This window comes from Onychostoma macrolepis, chromosome 21 (assembly GCF_012432095.1).
Source record: "Onychostoma macrolepis isolate SWU-2019 chromosome 21, ASM1243209v1, whole genome shotgun sequence".
Lineage (NCBI taxonomy): Eukaryota > Metazoa > Chordata > Actinopteri > Cypriniformes > Cyprinidae > Onychostoma > Onychostoma macrolepis.
The window spans coordinates 17,273,024-17,292,881 of NC_081175.1; the positions used below are offsets into that span (position 1 = coordinate 17,273,024).

The 19,858-nt window shown below is 36.0% G+C and overlaps 1 protein-coding gene across 2 annotated transcripts in view; it reads left to right on the top strand.

Moving 5' to 3' along the window:
• The window catches only part of mfhas1 (multifunctional ROCO family signaling regulator 1), a 28,079-nt gene extending 8,221 nt beyond the window's left edge, over window positions 1-19,858 (top strand). The window contains exons 2-3 of one of the 2 annotated variants that reach the window (XM_058757280.1): window positions 18,059-18,446; window positions 18,537-19,858. In XM_058757280.1, coding sequence (XP_058613263.1) covers window positions 18,059-18,189 — 131 coding nt within the window. In that variant the 3' untranslated portion in view covers window positions 18,190-18,446; window positions 18,537-19,858. Of the gene's footprint in view, window positions 1-18,058; window positions 18,447-18,536 lie in introns of those variants that run through there. The other variant, XM_058757281.1, reaches the window with a different exon arrangement.

The window sequence follows — 19,858 nt, forward strand, 5'->3', positions numbered from 1 at the left end:
CACACTGTACTTAAGTCACAGAAGTCTGCGTGTATGAACTGCCATGGACTTGTATATATGACTGTACATATGTTGTTGTTGTTGTTGTTGTTGTTGTTGTTGTTGTTGTTGTTGTTGTTGTTGTTGTTGGTGGTGGTGGTGGTGGTGGTGGTGGTGGTGGTGGTGGTGGTGGTGGTGGTGGTGGTGGTGGTGGTGGTGGTGGTGGTGGTGGTGGAGTGTGTCACTGTGGTGCCAGAAAGTATCCATCTTGTCAGCGGTTGGGGCGGCAAGACTTTTAGCAGCTTTTCTTAGCAAAACCCTGCCCATCACCTTTTCAAGTGACCTCAGCTTAATGGGAACCTTGCTGGTATTTTGAGATGTTTTGGGCGCCACGTTCAGGGCCGTTGACAGACTAATGATGGCATTTCTGTACAGCGCAGTTTAAATGAAAGGTTTTTCAATATTGCATTGTCAGATTTTGAGTTATAGGCTCACTTTCCCAGATTTGGTGTGTTTGTTCGTTGGAATATGACATTTGATGTTTCTAGGGATGTATGGATATGAAAATTGATAACTGATAAATGTCTTATTTGTATTTTTTTTACTAGGCTATTTGTTATTTTAATGGTTATAAATGTTATTTTAATTTATTTAATTTTAAGTTATTTAAAAATGTATATTTTAATAAATGTAATTTGATTAACACTTTACAATAAGGTTCCATTTGTTAACGTTACTTAACTACATTAGTTAACATGAACTAACAATGAAAATACTTCTAAAGCATTTATTAATCTTAGATCATATTAATTTCAACCTTTACTAATACATTATTAAAATGCAAAGTTTTATCTGTTAATATTAATTAATGGACCTGAGCTAACATGAACTAGTTGTGCTTTTATTAATTAACGTTTACAAATATGAATAAATTCTGTAACAAATGTATTTCTCATTGTTAATATTAGTTGATGAATTAATTAACATTAACTAATAAACCTTATTGTAAAGGGGTACCAAATAATGTACTATTTTGTCTAAAAAAAAATAAATAAAAAAAGAAAAGTAAAATACTGCAAGTGAATTTAGGCATCACAACATTATAATGAACAGTATGAAAAATGAATGTTAATTTTAAGATTTGCTATTAACTTTTCAGATATAAATTTAGACTTTATCACAGTTTTATTGTAAATAAGAAATACATTTATATAAAATTAATTTTAATATTTGCTTGAAATTATATTGTGATTTACGTAGTTTTTTTTTTTAGATGTAATTAATCTTTTTAAATAATATTTTGAATAAAAAAAAAAAAAAAAAAACACTAAATAAATTTTTAAATGCTACAAGTGATTTTAGGCCACACAATATAAAATAGTATAGAAATGGAAGATTTAAAAAAAAAAGAGATTTATATTAAATATAAGAAAATATAAGATTATTTTAAGATTGACTGATAATTAGGTGTTAATTAGTTAGTGTTATTAGTCTTTTAAAAACAACTTTTTAAATATAACTTCAACCTATTTGTTGTAATGAAATAAGAACTAAATTTAGAGAGCCATTGTTCGTTTAATTGGCCATGGTAAGAAATAATCTATATGGTTGGGGTTTTTCCTGTTTACATTAGCTGTCTTCATGATGTAGTCTGTCTGGGTACGCAGGGTCAGTCTGATTCCTCTCAGAGATGCCCTCCTGTAATCTCTTTAATGGATTTGACAGGATTACCCCATGAGTGAAAGGGAACCTTAAGGACTGGCAATTAAGTCAAGGCAGAGTTGGTTAAGTAATCACATGCTGAACGGTTACAGCTAATTGTCAAAGTCATGAGTAAGTTCGTATGGCATCGTATCGTAATGAAATCAGATTTTCCCCCTGTTTTTACAAAACTACCCTCAGGATAAGAACTGTTCCCAGATGACTTATGAAAGTGTTTTACCTCACAGGTGTAACATGTCAGAACCTGTACCAAGATAAAACATTATGTCTTTAGAACAAGAAGGAATCATGCAAGTCATAAAAAACTCAAGATAAGACAGAATTTATGAGATGGATGCGTTATGATCCAGACGTTGCGGTTGGAATGTATGTGGCGTAGTCAGTCGGGTCAACAGGAGGTTTGGGTGTTTGCAAGTATAGTTCCGATATGTAAAAACCCGTTTCCCTCTATTCTTGCACTGGACCTCCGGAAATTCTGCCTGTGAAAACATTCCGCTGTCGGAATTCTGGGAAATGATGCTGATTTTGAGATTCAGTAATGGTCAGCTGCCGCGTCTTTCTTTGGGTTTCCTTGATTTTTATCTGCTCTCACGATGACTTTGGCAGCTTTATCTCTTCCCATTGAGACTACTATTGCCAAACTCTGGAAGTTTAGAGCAGGAAAATGAAGGACTGTCTGTAAAATATAATATTTTAAGCACATTTGAATGATGATTTGACCACTTTTCATTGTTCTATATTTTAAATTTTTTATTCAGTGTATTTAGGTCACAGCTCACAGGTGGGAAAGATGGCTATCGTATCTAAAAGTGGAACAGGAAACCTGGGGGTGGTTTTGCAATAATGGATTGGCTCAAATATCAGTCTCACGCGAGAGTGAAAGTGATGCGTCTTTCATTACACGTTTTGTGCGATTCTGTGCAGCTAATGATCTCAAATGTCTGTGTTTCACGGCAGTATTGCTGTAATTTTGTTTAAAATGGCTGGTTACGACAATCTCAGGCTGCCATTCTGGCTCAGGAGGAGTCTGTGAGCTGTGTGTTTGACCTCTCGCCACCCCACCTGTATGATTTTATGTTTGTTTTGCGTGTTTCAGCCTGAAACCCTGCATTACCGAGCACCGGAATAATCTGATGCTGTCAATCCTGTTATGTCACTACGTTCCCTCGAGGTCTACATTGTAAGCCTGCAGAATTATCCATGTGACCTGTGCGGGGCTGGATGAGTAGAAATAGATGTGCCTTCTCTTTTAATGTTGTCATCACATGAGTCGCATCAGCAGATTCATCTGCGTCAGACATCAGGGGTTGAGTTGATGGAAATTAAATTCTCACTCTGCTGATTTTTCAGGACATTTTAGTGCTCGGAGTATTTGGAAACCTGAAGAATATTGGTGCTTTTGCTTGTGATATATTTAGGGAGGGCATGATTTTATGCACATTCTAAGTCTTGAATAATTGAATTGTTAATGATTGTTCCTCATAAAAACATTTATTGAAACTTTAGATCCATGACATAGTTCAATGCGCATCTAATAAACCAAGCCAGGCAAGAAACGGATAATTGCCATTAGAGATGAGAAGTACATTAGAGAATAGTTTATATCCATATTTGTTACCAACAGATCATTTTTTAATATTTTTTTATTTTTATTTATCAGTATTTAATTGTGCATTTTAACTTTTTGCATTTAGATTACTTTTGTCAGTGTCTAACACTCACTTAAAATTAATTTGTAAAACACTAATAATTAAAAAACCACTTAAATTTAGTAAATCACATAGGACTGATTATCCATTTTTCTTAATTATAATTTTGTGATCCCTAAATTCATTTGCAGCATTTAAGACAACTGATTTTTGTGTGTTGTTTTTTTATTTATTTGGGCAAAATTTTATGCAAACTGTAATATGTAGTTATATGTACAACATATTTTAGTTTTTTATTATTATTTTAAATTTATTTAGACACAGTAGTTTAGAATTTTGGCCATTTATTAGTTATCAGCCATAACATAAACCAATTATCGGCTTATCAGCATCAACCAGAATTTTAATATTGGTGCAATTCTAATTATCATGCTTTTTGCACATGTACTATAGAAAATCTAAAATATTTTAAATGCGTAGCATGTTAATACCATGGTCTTCTTTGAAATACCTTGAAAATACCATGGTATATGAATATGGTTATCATAATGTACCATGAAATGTGTCAAAGTACGAAATATATCAAAGTATTATCATCTCTTTGATTAAAATGAATGATGAATGATCATGTTTCTTATGTTTAGAGATAAAACAGAAGTGCACAACCTTCTGACCGAGATCTTTTTTTTTTTTTCCTGATATTTGTGGTCACATTTTTATGATACACTAGACTTAAGCTCCGTTCACACCAACAACGATAAAGATATAGTTCTAAAAATCGTTCTCAATATTAAAGAGTCCACACCACAGCTATAACGATAAAGGCACAGAGAAACGATATCGTTGGAATCACTTTCAGAACGATTTTTTCCAGCTGATCAATCACTGACAGCCAATCATAATCAATCCTTCTATAATGAGCTGGAGAATTTAAAGCAGCAGACGAGCGTCACTTACAATAAACAGATGATATCGTTCGCTGTTGTGGACGCTAATGTCGTTATCTTTATAGTTATCGTTGTTGGTGTGAATGGGGCTTTATGTTTGGTGCAAGTCAGCATGGCATTGTGACGGTGGCGAAAGCCTACAAGATTAAAATATGTTCAAATGTGCTATCAGTGTTCACACTGTGTAAGCAGGATTAGATAGCAGCTATCACCCGCGTCTTGTTTTCATGTCTGTTTCTGTACTGTATGTGCTAGTCAGATATTTATGTTTCTTTTAGCCTCGGCTTATTTTAGCCCTGATCTTATCTTTGCCTGCAGGCCTCATCAGATTCTGCTCTGCATCTGTTTAAATAGCACTGTAACCTGCATACTTCACCAAAAAATATACCTTCTCAGTGTGTACTAGTCAGAAAACAGCATTTATTGTGCCTCCAGTCTTATTGATTTGTGCAATTAGTTTCTCACGTGGTATTAATGTAGCACGCTTCATTTGTTGATTGCATAACGGCTGTACTGCCAGCTGCAGCGTGTTGTAAGTGGACAGATCTGTCCGTACGGATGAAGTCGTCCAGCCGTGACCTTTGGCAGTAAAAGCAGCATGAACTTCCTCCAAAGGGAGAGATGCTGCTATTCTTGGAAGCCAGTGTTCGAGGCTGTTCTGTGGTCAAGAAAGATCTTGTGTGACTTGAGAATTTCAGTTAGGGCAAGCATAACGTTCTCATACTTGATTTGTTAGGATGTAGGAATGCAGGGTGCAAACGAAGGGAATGTTTATGTCTGCATGGGTGGAATAATTGATACCATGTTTATAAATATGTCTAATCATTCTGCATCGCTAAACTGGGTTACATTTATGAGCACAGCAAGAGTGCTGATCGGCTTCACACTTTCACTTGAATGTGTTAAGCATACATGATTACTAATGCACTGTGAAGTAAACCTGGGACTAATGGAAGATTATTGAAAAAAATGTAAAATTAAATGAATAGATAATATATATATACTTTACCAGCCTTTTATTTGGCTGATTCTCTGTCTTCCAGAATAGTGACATTTTTATTTTGACTGTTTGTTGAATTTTGTGGAAAAGAAGGATGTTTTAAAATGTATTTATCAGTCATTTTTTTTAAGCAACTTTTGGTGTACATTTAATAAATTAATTACAACAAAAGTTTAGGTTTAGTGAGGTGTTTAAAAAATAAGGAAATTAATACTTAGAAGATAATACCTCTATTCAGCAAGAATGCATTCAATTGTGCAAATTTGACAGTTAAGACATTTTATAATGTTAAGTATTATTTCGAATAAATGCTGTCACTTTGCATTTTTTATTCATAAAAGATTCCTGAAAAACTGTATCGCAGTTTCCACATAAATTTTAAGTAACAATAAGAGCTGTTTCTTGAGCACTAAATCTGCATAATAGAATGATTTCTGTGAAAATTTTGAAGGATCATGTGACAATGAAGACTGGAGTAATGGCTTTGCCATCACAGGAATAAATTACATGTTAAAAATATTTGAAAGTAGAAAACTCTTAAACAGTAGTGTAAAAATAACATGCATTATTTAAAAAAAAATTACTTTGATAGTATGATAAGACTCTGGTATAATGGTATATTTATAGTATAAATTCGAAAAGTAAAAAAAAAAAGTAAACCTTTAAAAATAAAAGTGTATGTTTTTGGCAGTGATTTGTTAATTTCAGAATATTTAAATTCGTTCACAAAGCGTCCTGCTCCTTACTGCTGCTCTGATTCTCTCTGTGGGGGCTTCCTGCATCTCTAAAATCGATACAAATTCAGCTGAGCATGATTGGCGTAATGTGTCAGCCTAAGCTAGCACATACTGATGGCGGCTTGGTGGATGGCTATAATGCGTGTGGGGCCGGCAGTGATCTCATTACGGACCAGATGTGAGCATCTGTCTCGAGTCAGTCAGATCAAGCTTACAGCAGCCTTTTATTAACAAGATACAGATAGATAGATAGCGATGCTAGCTAAGTTGAGTTTTGATAAAGTGATGATAATGTTCTTCAGCTGTCTTGAATGCAGAGCACTTCTCATATGGCTTCTTACAGCTTTGAAAAGTGTCATTAAGACACTGCAGCACACTGCTTGACCTTTAACCAGGCCTCTTTGCCGTGTGCTGCAGATATAATTAGGTGTTTGCCCTCTTCCAGTGCCTATGTTTAATTCAAATCCACTCATAGTGCTGAGAGTTTTATATATAAGTGAATCTCTAGTTTAGCAGGTGCTACTGGCATAGCATCCTATTTGAGAACCTAAAAGACAGTCTTATAGTCCTAGATTCACTTCATGGAATTGAATCATATTTCTGCATTATTTTATTTCAATGAATGAAAATGATTTTCAGTAGTTTTAGGGGGTAAAAAAAAGTGTGTTCATGTGTTTTATAGGGCCGTATGATTTCCGTGATGCGGAAAACGTGGACGAACAGAATAAGTTCCTGTATGAGCGGAATGTCATGTATCCATCCAAAATTTGGCAAATTCCATCAAAGTAGGCCAGTACACTTAAATCAAAACGCGATGTGGACTAGTGTCTTTGAAAATTATCTGCAAAAATACCATTTAACTATGAATCCTGCATCAGTGTGTGAATGAATGGCGCAGACACACGGTTTCATTTAATACACACGAACTGAAGCATGTGTGACGCTTGTGGTGTTTTCGTCCTCTGCCGCCTCAATATGAGTACATGAACATATAAACATAATCTCTAGAACTGCTCTGAGAGTCACTTTATGAGCATTTTACTGTTTCTTTTGAGGAAAGCTGCTGTCATATCACAAACAAACAGAAACCTAAAGTAAAGTAAAAGTTCGGTTTAACTTGAAGAAACCATGACAGAAAAATTACTTAATGTAATGATAATTACAGAAAATTAATGGAAAACAGAATTTTGTAAAAAAAACAGAACATCTCATAGGGTGTTAAAATGTTATTTTTTTTAAACTTATAATAAATAGCTGTTTAATTAAATCATGAAAACAGAGTGTAGACAAATAAAAAATAAAAAAAACAGAATCCAGAAGAATGTAAATGGGGAAAAAATGGAATTTGGAGAAAAATAAAACTGATTTCAAAGGGCCCTAGTTTTACATATCACTCAGATGGTCACGTCTTATTTAAGAGGGCGGTGAGACTACAAGCTGTCGAGACTGCAAGCAGCCCAACGCTGAGCACTTGTAAATTAGAGTGGGAACAATCTAGTTCTGTTTCATCATTTTTGTCTGGCTTGTTCCAGATCTGCACAAATGAAACCTTGATCTTTGATTACAATATTGTTTGACATTGTGCTACCTTAATGGACGTCTCTGTGTGGGGTTCACAAATAGCAAAGGGAGAATAAAGAGTGCAATGAAATGTTTAGAAACATCTGGAATGGGATGAAAAAGACATTGGAATCAGATTTGTGTTTGATGAAGAGGATATATGAATTGTGGTCAAGAAATGTTTATGAATTCCTTAGCCCTTACTCAAGTCTGAGAATGGCCATTTGTGTGGTTATAATCAGATTTTGGTAGTGTTACTGAGAGACAGTGATATGGATTTGTCATGATTCCTTCCTCTGATCTCATTGTCTGCAACGAATGAAGTTAGATGGTGCTGATTTTGAGTCATTTTCCATTTCCAGTCATGATTCGTCTCCCTTGTCAGTCCTTCCATACACATCCAATGACTGTTGTTATGCTTCTGTCTCACTATGTGTTTTAAGACCCATGTAAATGACCCAGAGACGTTGACAATTCTTGGGTACTAGTTCTAGTGCATTTTGTTTTCTGATTTTGCGGATGAATATAAAACAGATTCATAAACAACTATATTTTAACAGTGTGTTAAAGGAACAGTCATCATTTACTTACCCTCATGTCGTCCAAACCTGTACGATTTTCTTTTTTCCATGGAACACAGAGGGACAAAGTCAGTGAATTGAATCGTTCAAAGATCCATGTAATGATTTGTTCACAAATCAGATATCGTTGCTTCTTTTATGAACTATTTGGTACTTGAAATGACAATTTTTGGTTAAATGATTTGGGTTGAACTGTCTCTTTAACTTGTGTTTTTTGTCGAGCGTATGTTAGAAATCTCTAACTTAAAGTGGTCCACCCTTTAGTTAACGATTGTGTTCATTTTGCTTTGTTTGCTGAATCAACTGTTGACTTTAATACATCACTGTCGTTCTTCTTAGAGATATTTATTTGATTCTTAATGGCCGTGAACAGACCTTTGATATCAGGGCTATTCAGTGACAGATTTCTTAAAGCACTGAGCATATGTTTAAATGTTTAACCTCAGCCGTTTGGCTTTTTCAGCAGAGCAGACAGCTGCATGGAAATCTCATCAGGACACTCGGCACTGACTGAGATATCTGAATCCAGACGGCTGCAAAGCTCTGGCCACGTGCCGATGAATGCATGCACATGTGACGCGTTTGTTTACACCTCTGTTTATTGTTATATTACTGTAGTACAGACATATTGTTTGTAGGGTTGTGCGATATATTGTCTGTGATTAATATCGTAATTGTTGCTTTAACGATGTGTGATTTGACATTATCGAGTATTTTACAAAAGCCATTCAAAACACCCGTACAGAGTGCACGTGTAGTCTATACTAGTGCGTGTGCGCATTTAGAGTGTGTTCTTTCACTGCATGATTCAGTCTAATAAAATGCATTTAGAATGATCACAAATTCAAGACATGGGGGCAGAAAATGTATATATTTATACCACTTCATATAGCTAATCAATTTCACACGAAGAGTGCCGTCTTTCTCCAAAAATTACCATGATTACAAATATGATGTATTGATTTTTTTTACAACAGCTCAATAAGCAAGAAGTTAAAAAGACTTACGTTTTAGACACCATATTGCCCGTTTTAGCTTAACCTGCCATTTAGACCTAAAATGACCTTTTTCACAAAAATCAAAGCTTCTTTTATAAATTAAACTTTTTTATTTGAAAGAGCATGTCAAAACATTGTTCATAAACCTTTGCTTTGTTGGTAAGCTTACTTATAATTGCTTTAGTACCCTTATTGAAATGTGAATATGAAATTATATGAAATTTTCTATGTCAGGCTCAATTACCTTACAATTTCTCTGACAAGCTTCATGTAACACTCTTCCCTGCCCGCCTTAAAAAACTCAGACCAATAAAAATGATTGTTACATGTGTTACAACTGTTGAAGCAACAATGCAAGATCAGTTATTGTGATTTTTTTTCTGTAAATATTTAAAGAGATATGATGCTACAACCTTATTTGGCCCATTTTGCCTGATAGCCCATTTTAGCTGACTTCACCCTATATATTTCAGTTTATACAAATTATACAAATTTTATTGGGAAATGTAATTATTTTCTCTAGCCACATGGCCTTGATCACATCAGCAGAAAAGGAGTTTCAGATAGTTTTGAGGAAGTTTCCTTTTGTGTTCTGATGAATTTGCAATTCCGTTATGACCACATTCTTAGGAGGAAAAGTCTGTTTCAAGTCTATTTCTGTGTCAGCATAAGCTGTGTGTATACGTGTGTGCATGGGGATGACCCTGATTCACTCACTGATGCGCTTTGTGCTTTATCACTCAGAGCGATAATCCTACGTCCGAGTTGCTGGCCTTGAGTGGCTGCTCGTGTCTCATCCTGCTGTTCACTCTACAGTCTTGCCTGATCACTGTTTACCATCCGCCACACTGAGCTAGAGGTCAAACAGTGGGAAATGAGTGATGCATACCACCATATGTGGTGCAGAAAGATGATTGCAGCAAACTGTCAGTTTCCCCTCCTCTTGAAACCTTGTACCTTGTCTTGAAATGGTGAGCATTTTTGGGCATCAAACATTGGTTCGAAAATTCACAAATATTCAGAGTTTTGTTTTGTTTTGTTGTGATTGATTCAATAAATCAAGCTGAACTTCTGCTTGACAAGCGCTAAGTCAGCTACACGCTGTAAATTCTGGAGGCAGTTTGTTTTGGCAGTACCTTTATGAATCCACATCCTCTGGACACTCGAGAAAAAGATGAAGCATTCCGGGATGTCTTTGACCCAGATTTCAGACTTCACAAAGGGCTGCAGAGCGAGTCACAGCATGAATGCGTTAAAGATAAAACAGCTTTGGAAAATATCTGGAATGCGACAGTAGGGCTAGACAAGCGCTTGTTTTGTGTGTTTTTGGGTGGAATGTGTCTAATTCAGGATGTAACGGACATACAGCTCATTGCATGCGTCGGTCTTAATAAAAATAACGTACATCCTTTATTTTAACTTGCATCCTTTATTACATCCTTTCAATTTAGTAGGGATGCATGATATATTGGCACCATTCTATTGCTATTAATATTATCACAACACACACATAGATAGATAGAATATTATGTAATAATTAGTGCTGTCAAAATTAGCGCGTTAACGCAGGCGATTAATTTTTTCAGTTTAACGCGTAAAAAATATTTAACGCAATTAACGCAGGGGCGGAGCTAGGGTTGGCCACCCTTCTCACAACTGCTGTTTCTGTCACTTTTTCTCTTGACAAGAAGTGCATTTATTCAGTCTCAGAGCGTCTTTATGACCACATCAAACCGGAGATGTTTCAGACACGCGCTCCACTTAACTTCAGCGCCAGGTGCGAGTCAAATGAGTGCGGAAACGGTACTGTGCTCACAGCGCGTGCTCTTCCATTGCACGCACAAAGGTTCCGGCGCGCTGTAGCGTGCCCTGTATCACTTCATATCAAAGCGCGAAATAAAATACGAGCATGCAATGTTGTGGTCAGTTAAGTCATGATGTTACCAAATAGGCGATTAAAGCTGCCTTAAAGGGGTGGTTTACTGCGATTTTCACTTTTTTCATTTTAAATAGTGTGTAATGTTGCTGTTGGTGCATGAACAGTATCTGCAAAGTTGCTGCGCTGAAAGTTCAACATAAGCAGAGATATCATCTTTTAAAAATCAGGAAGTTTAATGCCTACAAAAACGACTCATATGGGACTACAACGAGATACTTCCCGGGTTGCATACGTAAAAAACCCATAAATTTGCATCAACCCCTCCCTCCGGAACATGCAAAGAGGGGGCAAGGCCATGTTCTGCGGCTTTGTCGAAGAGAAAGAGTTATAGTGGAGAGTTGTAGCCATGCCGTCGAAACGGTGTTATTTTCACCCAGCAGTCAGGTCTTCTGTGTTCGGGCTTCCTACGGATGCTGTAGTTCGTCAACAATGGTTAAAATTTATGTTTGATTATGTTCCTGACAATTACAATCCTAATTCAGCTCTCTGTGCTGCGCATTTTACGGAAGACAGCTTCCAGAATCAAGAGAGTTCAGAGTTCAATGCCGGATTCACACAGAAACTATTACTAAAACATTTAAAACCAGAGGCAGCAGTTGTTGGGCCACAACCTGTAAGTAAGATTTAATAATTTTAAATGTATTTGCATGTATAATTTCAGACGTAATGTTTTAGTTTTATCAAGGACGTAAACAAATGCCAACGCTGGCTTTAGTAGCCAGTTAATGCTATTTCGTGTCTATGACAAACGCATACAAACATTTTGGACCCGAATTTGTAATTATGTACTAATTTTGTAAATGTATTTTCCATGTATACTTTGACGTAATTTTTCGATTTGATCAAGAACGTAAACACAAGCCAACGCTGTTTGGTTATAGTGGCCAGTTAGTTCGATGCTATTTTGTGTGTATAAGACAAACGTGTACAAACTTTAAAAAATGATATGTAATCACAACAGCAAACTTCCGTTCAGAAACGTTTTGTAAGAGCCGTGCTTGCGGAAGTTCTGCTTGACTCTCTTCATTACCGCTTTCTGGATCTGATTCTGGCTCAAACTGATACGGCAATATTGACACCATTATTTACATTTGACCAGAGCACATGCAACTGTCGCCCGTGAAGGTGATGGGCGTGAAGTTTCCGGACAATGTGCAGTACGCAGTTTAGCCAATCACAACACACCGGCCCAACTAACCAATCTGAGCCCATTGCCTGTTTCTGAGGGAGTGGTTTCATAGAATCAGGAAGTCAACCGGTCGTTCAAATGACAGAGGAGAAAGCGGCTTACAATAAAGGTGAAATATATGAAAAATAAGGCGTTTTTTAACAAACGAAACACGAAGACATGTTATATTGCACCCCATAAACACAATCAAGCAAAGAAAAAAAGCAGTAAACCACCCCTTTAAAACTGTGCGTGGCTGCGTGCATGTAGCCTAATATATTTTATATGAGTCACATTTAAGAACACGTCTCTAAAATGGTTTTCAAAACTGTCCTGGAGCAGCCCAGCACTGTCTTCCTCATCTAACACACCTGATTCAACTCGTCAGCTCATTAATAGAGACTTTAAGACCTGAAGTGTGTCAGAAAAGGTGATGAGAGTTGAGAGAAACTATGATGCGTGTCAGATCAGCGTCATGTTCAGCAACGACAGCTCTTAAAGAAATAACAGCCAAAATAAACTAATAAATAATTTTATAGAGAAATCAGTATTGGTATCAGTGATACTGGCCTTCAGTCATAAAAAAAAAAGATGCCATTAAACAAATATTAAAAAATATACAATATTAATTTGAAGATTGAATGTGAAATTATTGCAATATAAAAGTATATTTAAAAACTTTAATGTTAGGGGAGATTAATCGCGATTAATTTCAGAAAAATGTGCGATTTTAATTTTTTTAATCGATTGACAGCACTAGTAATAATACCTTAATATAACATTCTCATTTCCCCCATTTTGCACTATTTTTACATTTAGACAGATCACCCTTGCCACCCTAATGGTCATTTAAAGTTAATATTTAAAACCACTTACGACTTATAAATGAAGTCTAGCAAATCTCAAAATTAATATCCATTTTTCATACCGTTCATTGATGATGTGATGCACACACTCACTTGCATATTTATTTTTACTTTTAGTTTTTTATTTGTAATTTATTTATAGCCGTTTATTGATTATCTGCTATAATATGAAAATAATATTCAGTTTATCGGTATCGACCAAAACCGGCATCATAAATCATTAAACAAACGTTTTTTTAAATGTACAAATGTTTGATGAAATCAGATACTGGTATGTCGGACTCAAATATTAGCATATTTCCTTTTGACAGTCTCTAGTTATTGAGAATTAGTGATAGAGTATGGTTAACTGTTAATAGAAAATTCAGAGTACAGAACACAAAAGATGAAGAATGTGCCATTGGAATGCAAGATCTTGAGTATGAGCAATAGATTGTAGGAGTGAAGTCGAAGCCAGACATGCCGTGTAGCAACAGTGGGCTTTGTTATGGAGATGTGTCTCATTGTTTCATTTTCTTTGCTTCTTCCTGTCCCAGCGAGTACAGGATGTTTAAACCGCAGTGTGCCCTTGTGGAAGTGTGTTTATAGATTCAGTGTTTCTAGAAGTATTGTGTAGGTAACTAATTATCTCTAGGTTCAAATTGTTGTCCTCCCTGCCTCCAGGCATAGGACAGGTTTACCTCCCAGTAATGAGTGTGTGAATTGTGTGTAACAGGATTAGGCCTCCCTTTCATTATTGAAAAGCCTTGGCCTTTCTCAAGGTGTTGGGTGGCAGTGCTTCACCTGTTATTGTTAATAAGAGCAGAGGTGAGTGTTTCTATTGATAGCTTACAGTAGAGGACATTTCGGTAGGGACAAAGAGGTGCCTTTCAAGGAAAGGGTTACTTCCCAATATGCAAATTTAAACAAATTGCTATATAATTCATTAGTTGTTGTTACACTTCTTTCTCAAGCAGTGAAAGTAAAATTAGTCCATTCACTGTCATTCTGCACCCTGGCTCTCATTAATAAGTAATAATTGTGGACTGAAGCGAGTCAGCTGACCTGACCTTGACATGATGGCAACATTGTCACCCCGGATGTTTGGAGTTTAAAATTCCCTCAAGTCCACAAAGTTGATCCTCCGATCTCAAATAGCTAACCAGATATGTGACCTGTAAACCATGTTTAGAAAGTGTCAAGGCCCTGAGGGAAGTCTAATGGGTCATGGGGGTGGAGGGAACCCCTACAGTGCAATTATGTGGCCAGCAGTCTCACCACTGATCTACCTGACCCGTTTTCTTTACTTATTAACTCTTTCTGTCAAGAAGAGGAACTTCTGCTGATCATTTAGAGATGTTTAAAAATGTTTTACACACATTGTGTGTTGTTAACATGCACAATAGAGATAAGAGATGTACGCATAAGATATTATCTCTCATATTTCTATAATGTTTTAGGTATGCATTGTAAACTGACATTTACAACCCATTTTACTTTCTCAATTGAATGTATTTGTAGTCAAACAGGCTGTTGTATGAGCAAAATGGATGGTGTTTATTTAATAGTAATTGATTAGATTGTGAAAATTTCTTGTTACATACAAAAATGGAAATTATTTAGCTGGTTTGTAAGGAGAAATAAAAAAGCTGTCACTGGGGCGGCACCTTTTCAAAAGGTACATGTTTGTACCTAAAGTGTACGTATTAGAACCTAATAGGCACTAAAGTGTACCTTTTGAAAAGGTACTGCCGCAGTGACAGCTTTTGTACCATTATTTCTGAGAGTGTACGATGGGAAACATTGTACACTCTTGTGCTGCTATATTCTCTGTAGCAGTGTGTCTCATACACTCACAAAGAAAAAAAAAACAGTCTGCAGAAGTCATTGTTCACTGCACAGGCCTTTATAGCTCATCATGGTTCATGGCTCTTGTGTTTTATCCATAAACCCGCTAGCAGTTCTTGCTTAATAGGTCTTGTTGTACAGTGGTATTGACTTGAAGCTTTTGCTGGGAGTGCAGTTTACCTTTTAAGGACCTGATAATGCACCTCAGAGAGCAAGAACAAAAAAACTATTGTGATGCAGAAATGGAGAGTCTGGCAGAGGAACAAACAGGCCTGAGTGCAGCAACGCACCTGGAAATGTTATTGAGGGCAAAAGTCAAGAAAGATGGAAGATTCTTAAGTTTTGATGCCAGAAATGACTGCGTTCCAACACATTAGCAGAACTATGAGCCAGACTAGAGGAGGAGCAAATAACAAAGAATGAATCAGCAAGAAACTTTATTATGTATGATTCCCATAAAGGAACGGCTGACTAATTTCCTAATCTCTGTCTACAGTAAATACGTGGAGAATCAGAAACGAGACCTTCCATAATCACTGTGTGTTAACTGTTTGCTGATCTCACATAACTCTGGTTACTAGCTTATTGGCCTCCACCTTTCAGCTGAGTGACTAAGTTCAGTCTAGTGGAATTCCTCCTTTATTTAGAATGAAGGAGAGCAGAAAATCAATAGAGCTAATGGCATAAGTGCTGTACAAGTCAGGCCACTGTGCCGAGGGCATAAAATGTGATTCCATTATGTAAATAGTTACAAGCATTAAAATACACAATTACGAGTTTTCACAGGAAATTTTCATATTTTTCTAATTGCACATCGGTTGGGGGGTTGTCTATTGTTAAAACCAGATCAAACCTGATGTTATTAGAATAGGTCTGGGCAATATTAGTGGCTGATGCGTTGTTACATCATTAATACGGATCAGATTATTTATAGTTTATTTATAGTCGGTGGGGGTGATACTTCATGCAAGCTAAGGTAACAAATAAAGGAATCTACAGTTTCTTCAAAAAGTATTTGGACTTTTAAATTTTAAAAAAATGTATAGGCATGTCGTTGCATTAAATATAAAATTTAAAATATCGTATTAAGCAGCATTTAGAAAGGGGAAACAGACTTCATACTTCCACTAAAAATAAAAATAAAAAATGCGCAAGATTTGATCATTTGCTTCTAATGTCTTAAAATAATACATTTATTTAAGTGCTGCTTTAAGTTGTCATGTAATCAAAATTGACAGTTCATTTTTGATGGAATATTGCAGTGTTTAAAAATGCACATTTATTCCCTTTAAATGTTTTAAATTCCCTGTAAAACATTTGGTCACAAGTAATATCCTATATATTATTTGTAATTTTAGAGATTTACTGTTCTGCTGTGACATGACATAATATGTTCAGAATAGTTTAAGTTTTTTTTCTTTCATCTTGGTTTCTTGGTTTTATAAATGAAAATGAGATGCACTGAGGTTTTGATGAAAGAACACTTTGGCTTTTTGTTTCAAAGTGAATTCAAAATCTCATGAAAGCAGATGTGCAGATGACTGCAGCCTATAGTCTCTCGGATTGACACATGATGTAATTCTTTGTCTTCCTGCGGTTTGTCTGATCCCCCTTAAGTACTCAGAACGTGCCCATTTGCTTACTGACTTGCTGAGTAGCACACTGGAATCCTTCATTACAGGTCTCTATTTATAGACATGGACAGCTCTCCTATCAATTCAGGCTGCTTAGGCTGGACTTAACACACTTGCTTTTGTACCATAGACTTAAAGAGACTTCATCACCATCAGGTTTTGCGTCCTGAAGATGAGCTGTCATAATCTACTTCATACAGGCATACAGATGCTCTTCTACAGTATTTTGGGAACTGGTACTGGTTCTTCAGAGTATCAGTGAGTTTTAAATGATAAATAGAACAAACTTTAATAGCTTTAGCCCTTATTATAAGCCATTGTGTAAGGTGATATATTGGGGAGCAAGAGTTCTTACACATCCAGATAAAAGCTTGTTAAACAGCGCCACGTTGTGGTAGATTGTGAAGGCGCTCCTATAGAGTATCCTTTGAGAAAATTTGGATATAAATGGAATAATACTTCATATAAGGATGGAAATAATAACAAAACAAACATTTGTGTCAGTAATTTAGAATCTAGTCACCATTGGCAAAAGGAAAGCTTTGTGTGAGTCCATATGTGAAAATCGAGGTTGAACGAGGGAAAGAGGAAAATCCCATGGAGCATTGTGAATGACATAATTAAAAAAAGAGTTCTTATTGGTGGAGATTTGTAATGGTAATAGTAATGTAGGTTTTCACTAGGAATGCCATAATTTAAAAAAGGTGAAATAATGTGGGCTGGTGGCTTCAACAAAAGTGGCCAAAAAAAAATGGCTCTTATCATATCTTATTTTTAATGAGTCAGTCAAAAAGATTCATGAAATGACTAAATGAAGTATACAAATTGTATAACTTACAATATGGAAACTAGGAGTGGGAAAATATGTTCAAATAATCCATTTAATGTCAAAGAACTTTTTAATAAATATGAATAAATATGCGTTCCTACAAAATCTGTAATTTTCTGTCACTCCTTGGATGTAGAAAACATCAGGGTCATGTTTGATTTTTTTTATTCTGTTCCTGGCCATAATTCTAACCTTGAAATGGGCAATCTGGCTGAAAGCAAAAAGTTGTAATCTGGCTCAGAGGAAGATATGAATCATGTCTTTGTGGTAGTTTTTCTGGTGATTATGGAATAATACAAGACTTCTTTACCTGGTTGTCGAAAGCAAAATTCCACGAAATGTATATCATATTTTGAGAGAATGTGTGACATGCTAGAAAACAAGAACAAAAAAAAAACATGTACCCCAAAATTAGTAAGAAATGAGTGTTGGATTTCATTCAGCAAATATGATGGAGGGCAGTGTAATTTTTCAAGTGATTCTGTCATTTTTAAACTAAAAAAGCCATTTTGCCGCTCTAGTTATTTTAAATTCTGGAGCCCTGTAAAATCTTCTGTGAAATGTTACATTGCATTAACCAGTGTGACATAAAAACTATTTTATCTTTTTGTTGGCATCATAGGTGAGCTGTTAAGCCAGACCCGACCTGAGGGACTTACTGAGATCATCTGCCCCAAGAATGGCTCGGAGCGGGTCAACGTGGCACTAGTTTACCCTCCAACCCCAACTGTGGTCAGCCCCAGTCATAAATGACATTGACTTCACCTGCACTTACCTGCCTGTGAATGGCCTCCACAAACCGCTACACCTCTTTTCCCTATGTCTTATATCACACATGTACACACACACAAACATATGTGTGTGTTTGTGTGCGCCCTGCTTTCTTGTTGCCTCTGTCCTTCATTCCACATCTGAGGGGGATGATGGACCACCGGATACCCGACAAGTGCAAAGAAGGTTCATTATGGAAGCTTGCCATTGGAGGCCATCATATCAGGACATACTTACAGGTATAATATTTTGAAGCTACATAACATTTGATGGATCTGTTAAGTTAGATGTGCGATCTCCAGCTTCTGTTTTGTTCTCCTCTTTTTCAGGTGTTCAGCTCCGACTGCCAACACACGATGAACTGAAAGTATTAGAAACTGTTGCACTGACATCCTGGTTTTGTCTATGTACACCTAAAGCTTTTTCAGTCACCCTGAGCCTTCCTCAACGCTTTAAGCCTTTTAGTTCAACATGAGATCAGACGTTTCTCTGCAAGCTCTTGGAAGTTCCTATTTGTTGTATCTCTTGGACTGAAACTACATCTTGTGCTGCTGGGGGCCGAGTGGTTAAGCTGACAGAGAATGGAGCGAAAGGACACTGTTTTCCCTCAGACATAAGACAGACTTTGATTAGCGAGGTCAGATGTTAGACTGATGCTTTAAATGATGTTGTATTTTAAATGCATGCCTCTAAAATGCAAAAATGTGACATACATGGATAAATGCACTAGCCCTGGCCTCTTGAGAGGTTTAGTCTTATCAAACATGAAAGGACAGAATTGTTTGACATCTATTTATTGATTTTCTGCTCACAGACAGACACATTGTGTTAGTATTGGATAGAGATATGCAGACATTTCAAATAATTTTATCGCAACCAAAGATATAAAAAATTGTATCTATCTATCTATCGTTCTATCTACCTATTTTTGTTTTCTTTATTTCAGTCTATGCATAATTTTATACCCACATACACATGTGCTTAGACAGATAATCATACTCCATAGCATGAGGGATATTATTTAAAGCACGCAAATACAAATATCGGCCATCTGGAAGATTGTCACATTGTTTCTTGCACACGTTCACACTTTTCTGTAAGATGCAGTTTTGGATACATATGAGCCGGAATATTGATGTACAGTCACTGATGTGTAGAAATGGTACAAGTACAATAATTCAGCCAAGGATGTTTTCACTCTTGAGGTAAATTGTGTAAGCATATCTGCATAACTGTAAGGTTATTTGATAGATATTTAATACATGCTCTTTAAAAGCAGTGTCTGAATCATATTGTACATAAAAAGTGCACATTAGGACAAAAGAAGCAAGACTTTTTTTAATTTTTTTTTTTTTTTAATAAGAACTGATTCATACTTGGAAACTATTGTGCATTGTTTCAGTGTTTCTTTTTGGAGAGGAGAGAATCTGTGATACCTGTGATGTTTTGTGAACAGTTGAAAAACTTTTGTACATAATATTTTATTTTTGTAAGCTAACAAGCTGTCACCAGTATCCCATGTTATTTACTGTGCATTGTGCATGGCTACTGTGCTCAATGTAAAATCCACAAACTGTTTTCTAAGTTATAAAAACGTTATTCTTTCTCATTGTAGAACCACAGAAACACCAAATATAAAGGCTGGTTTCCA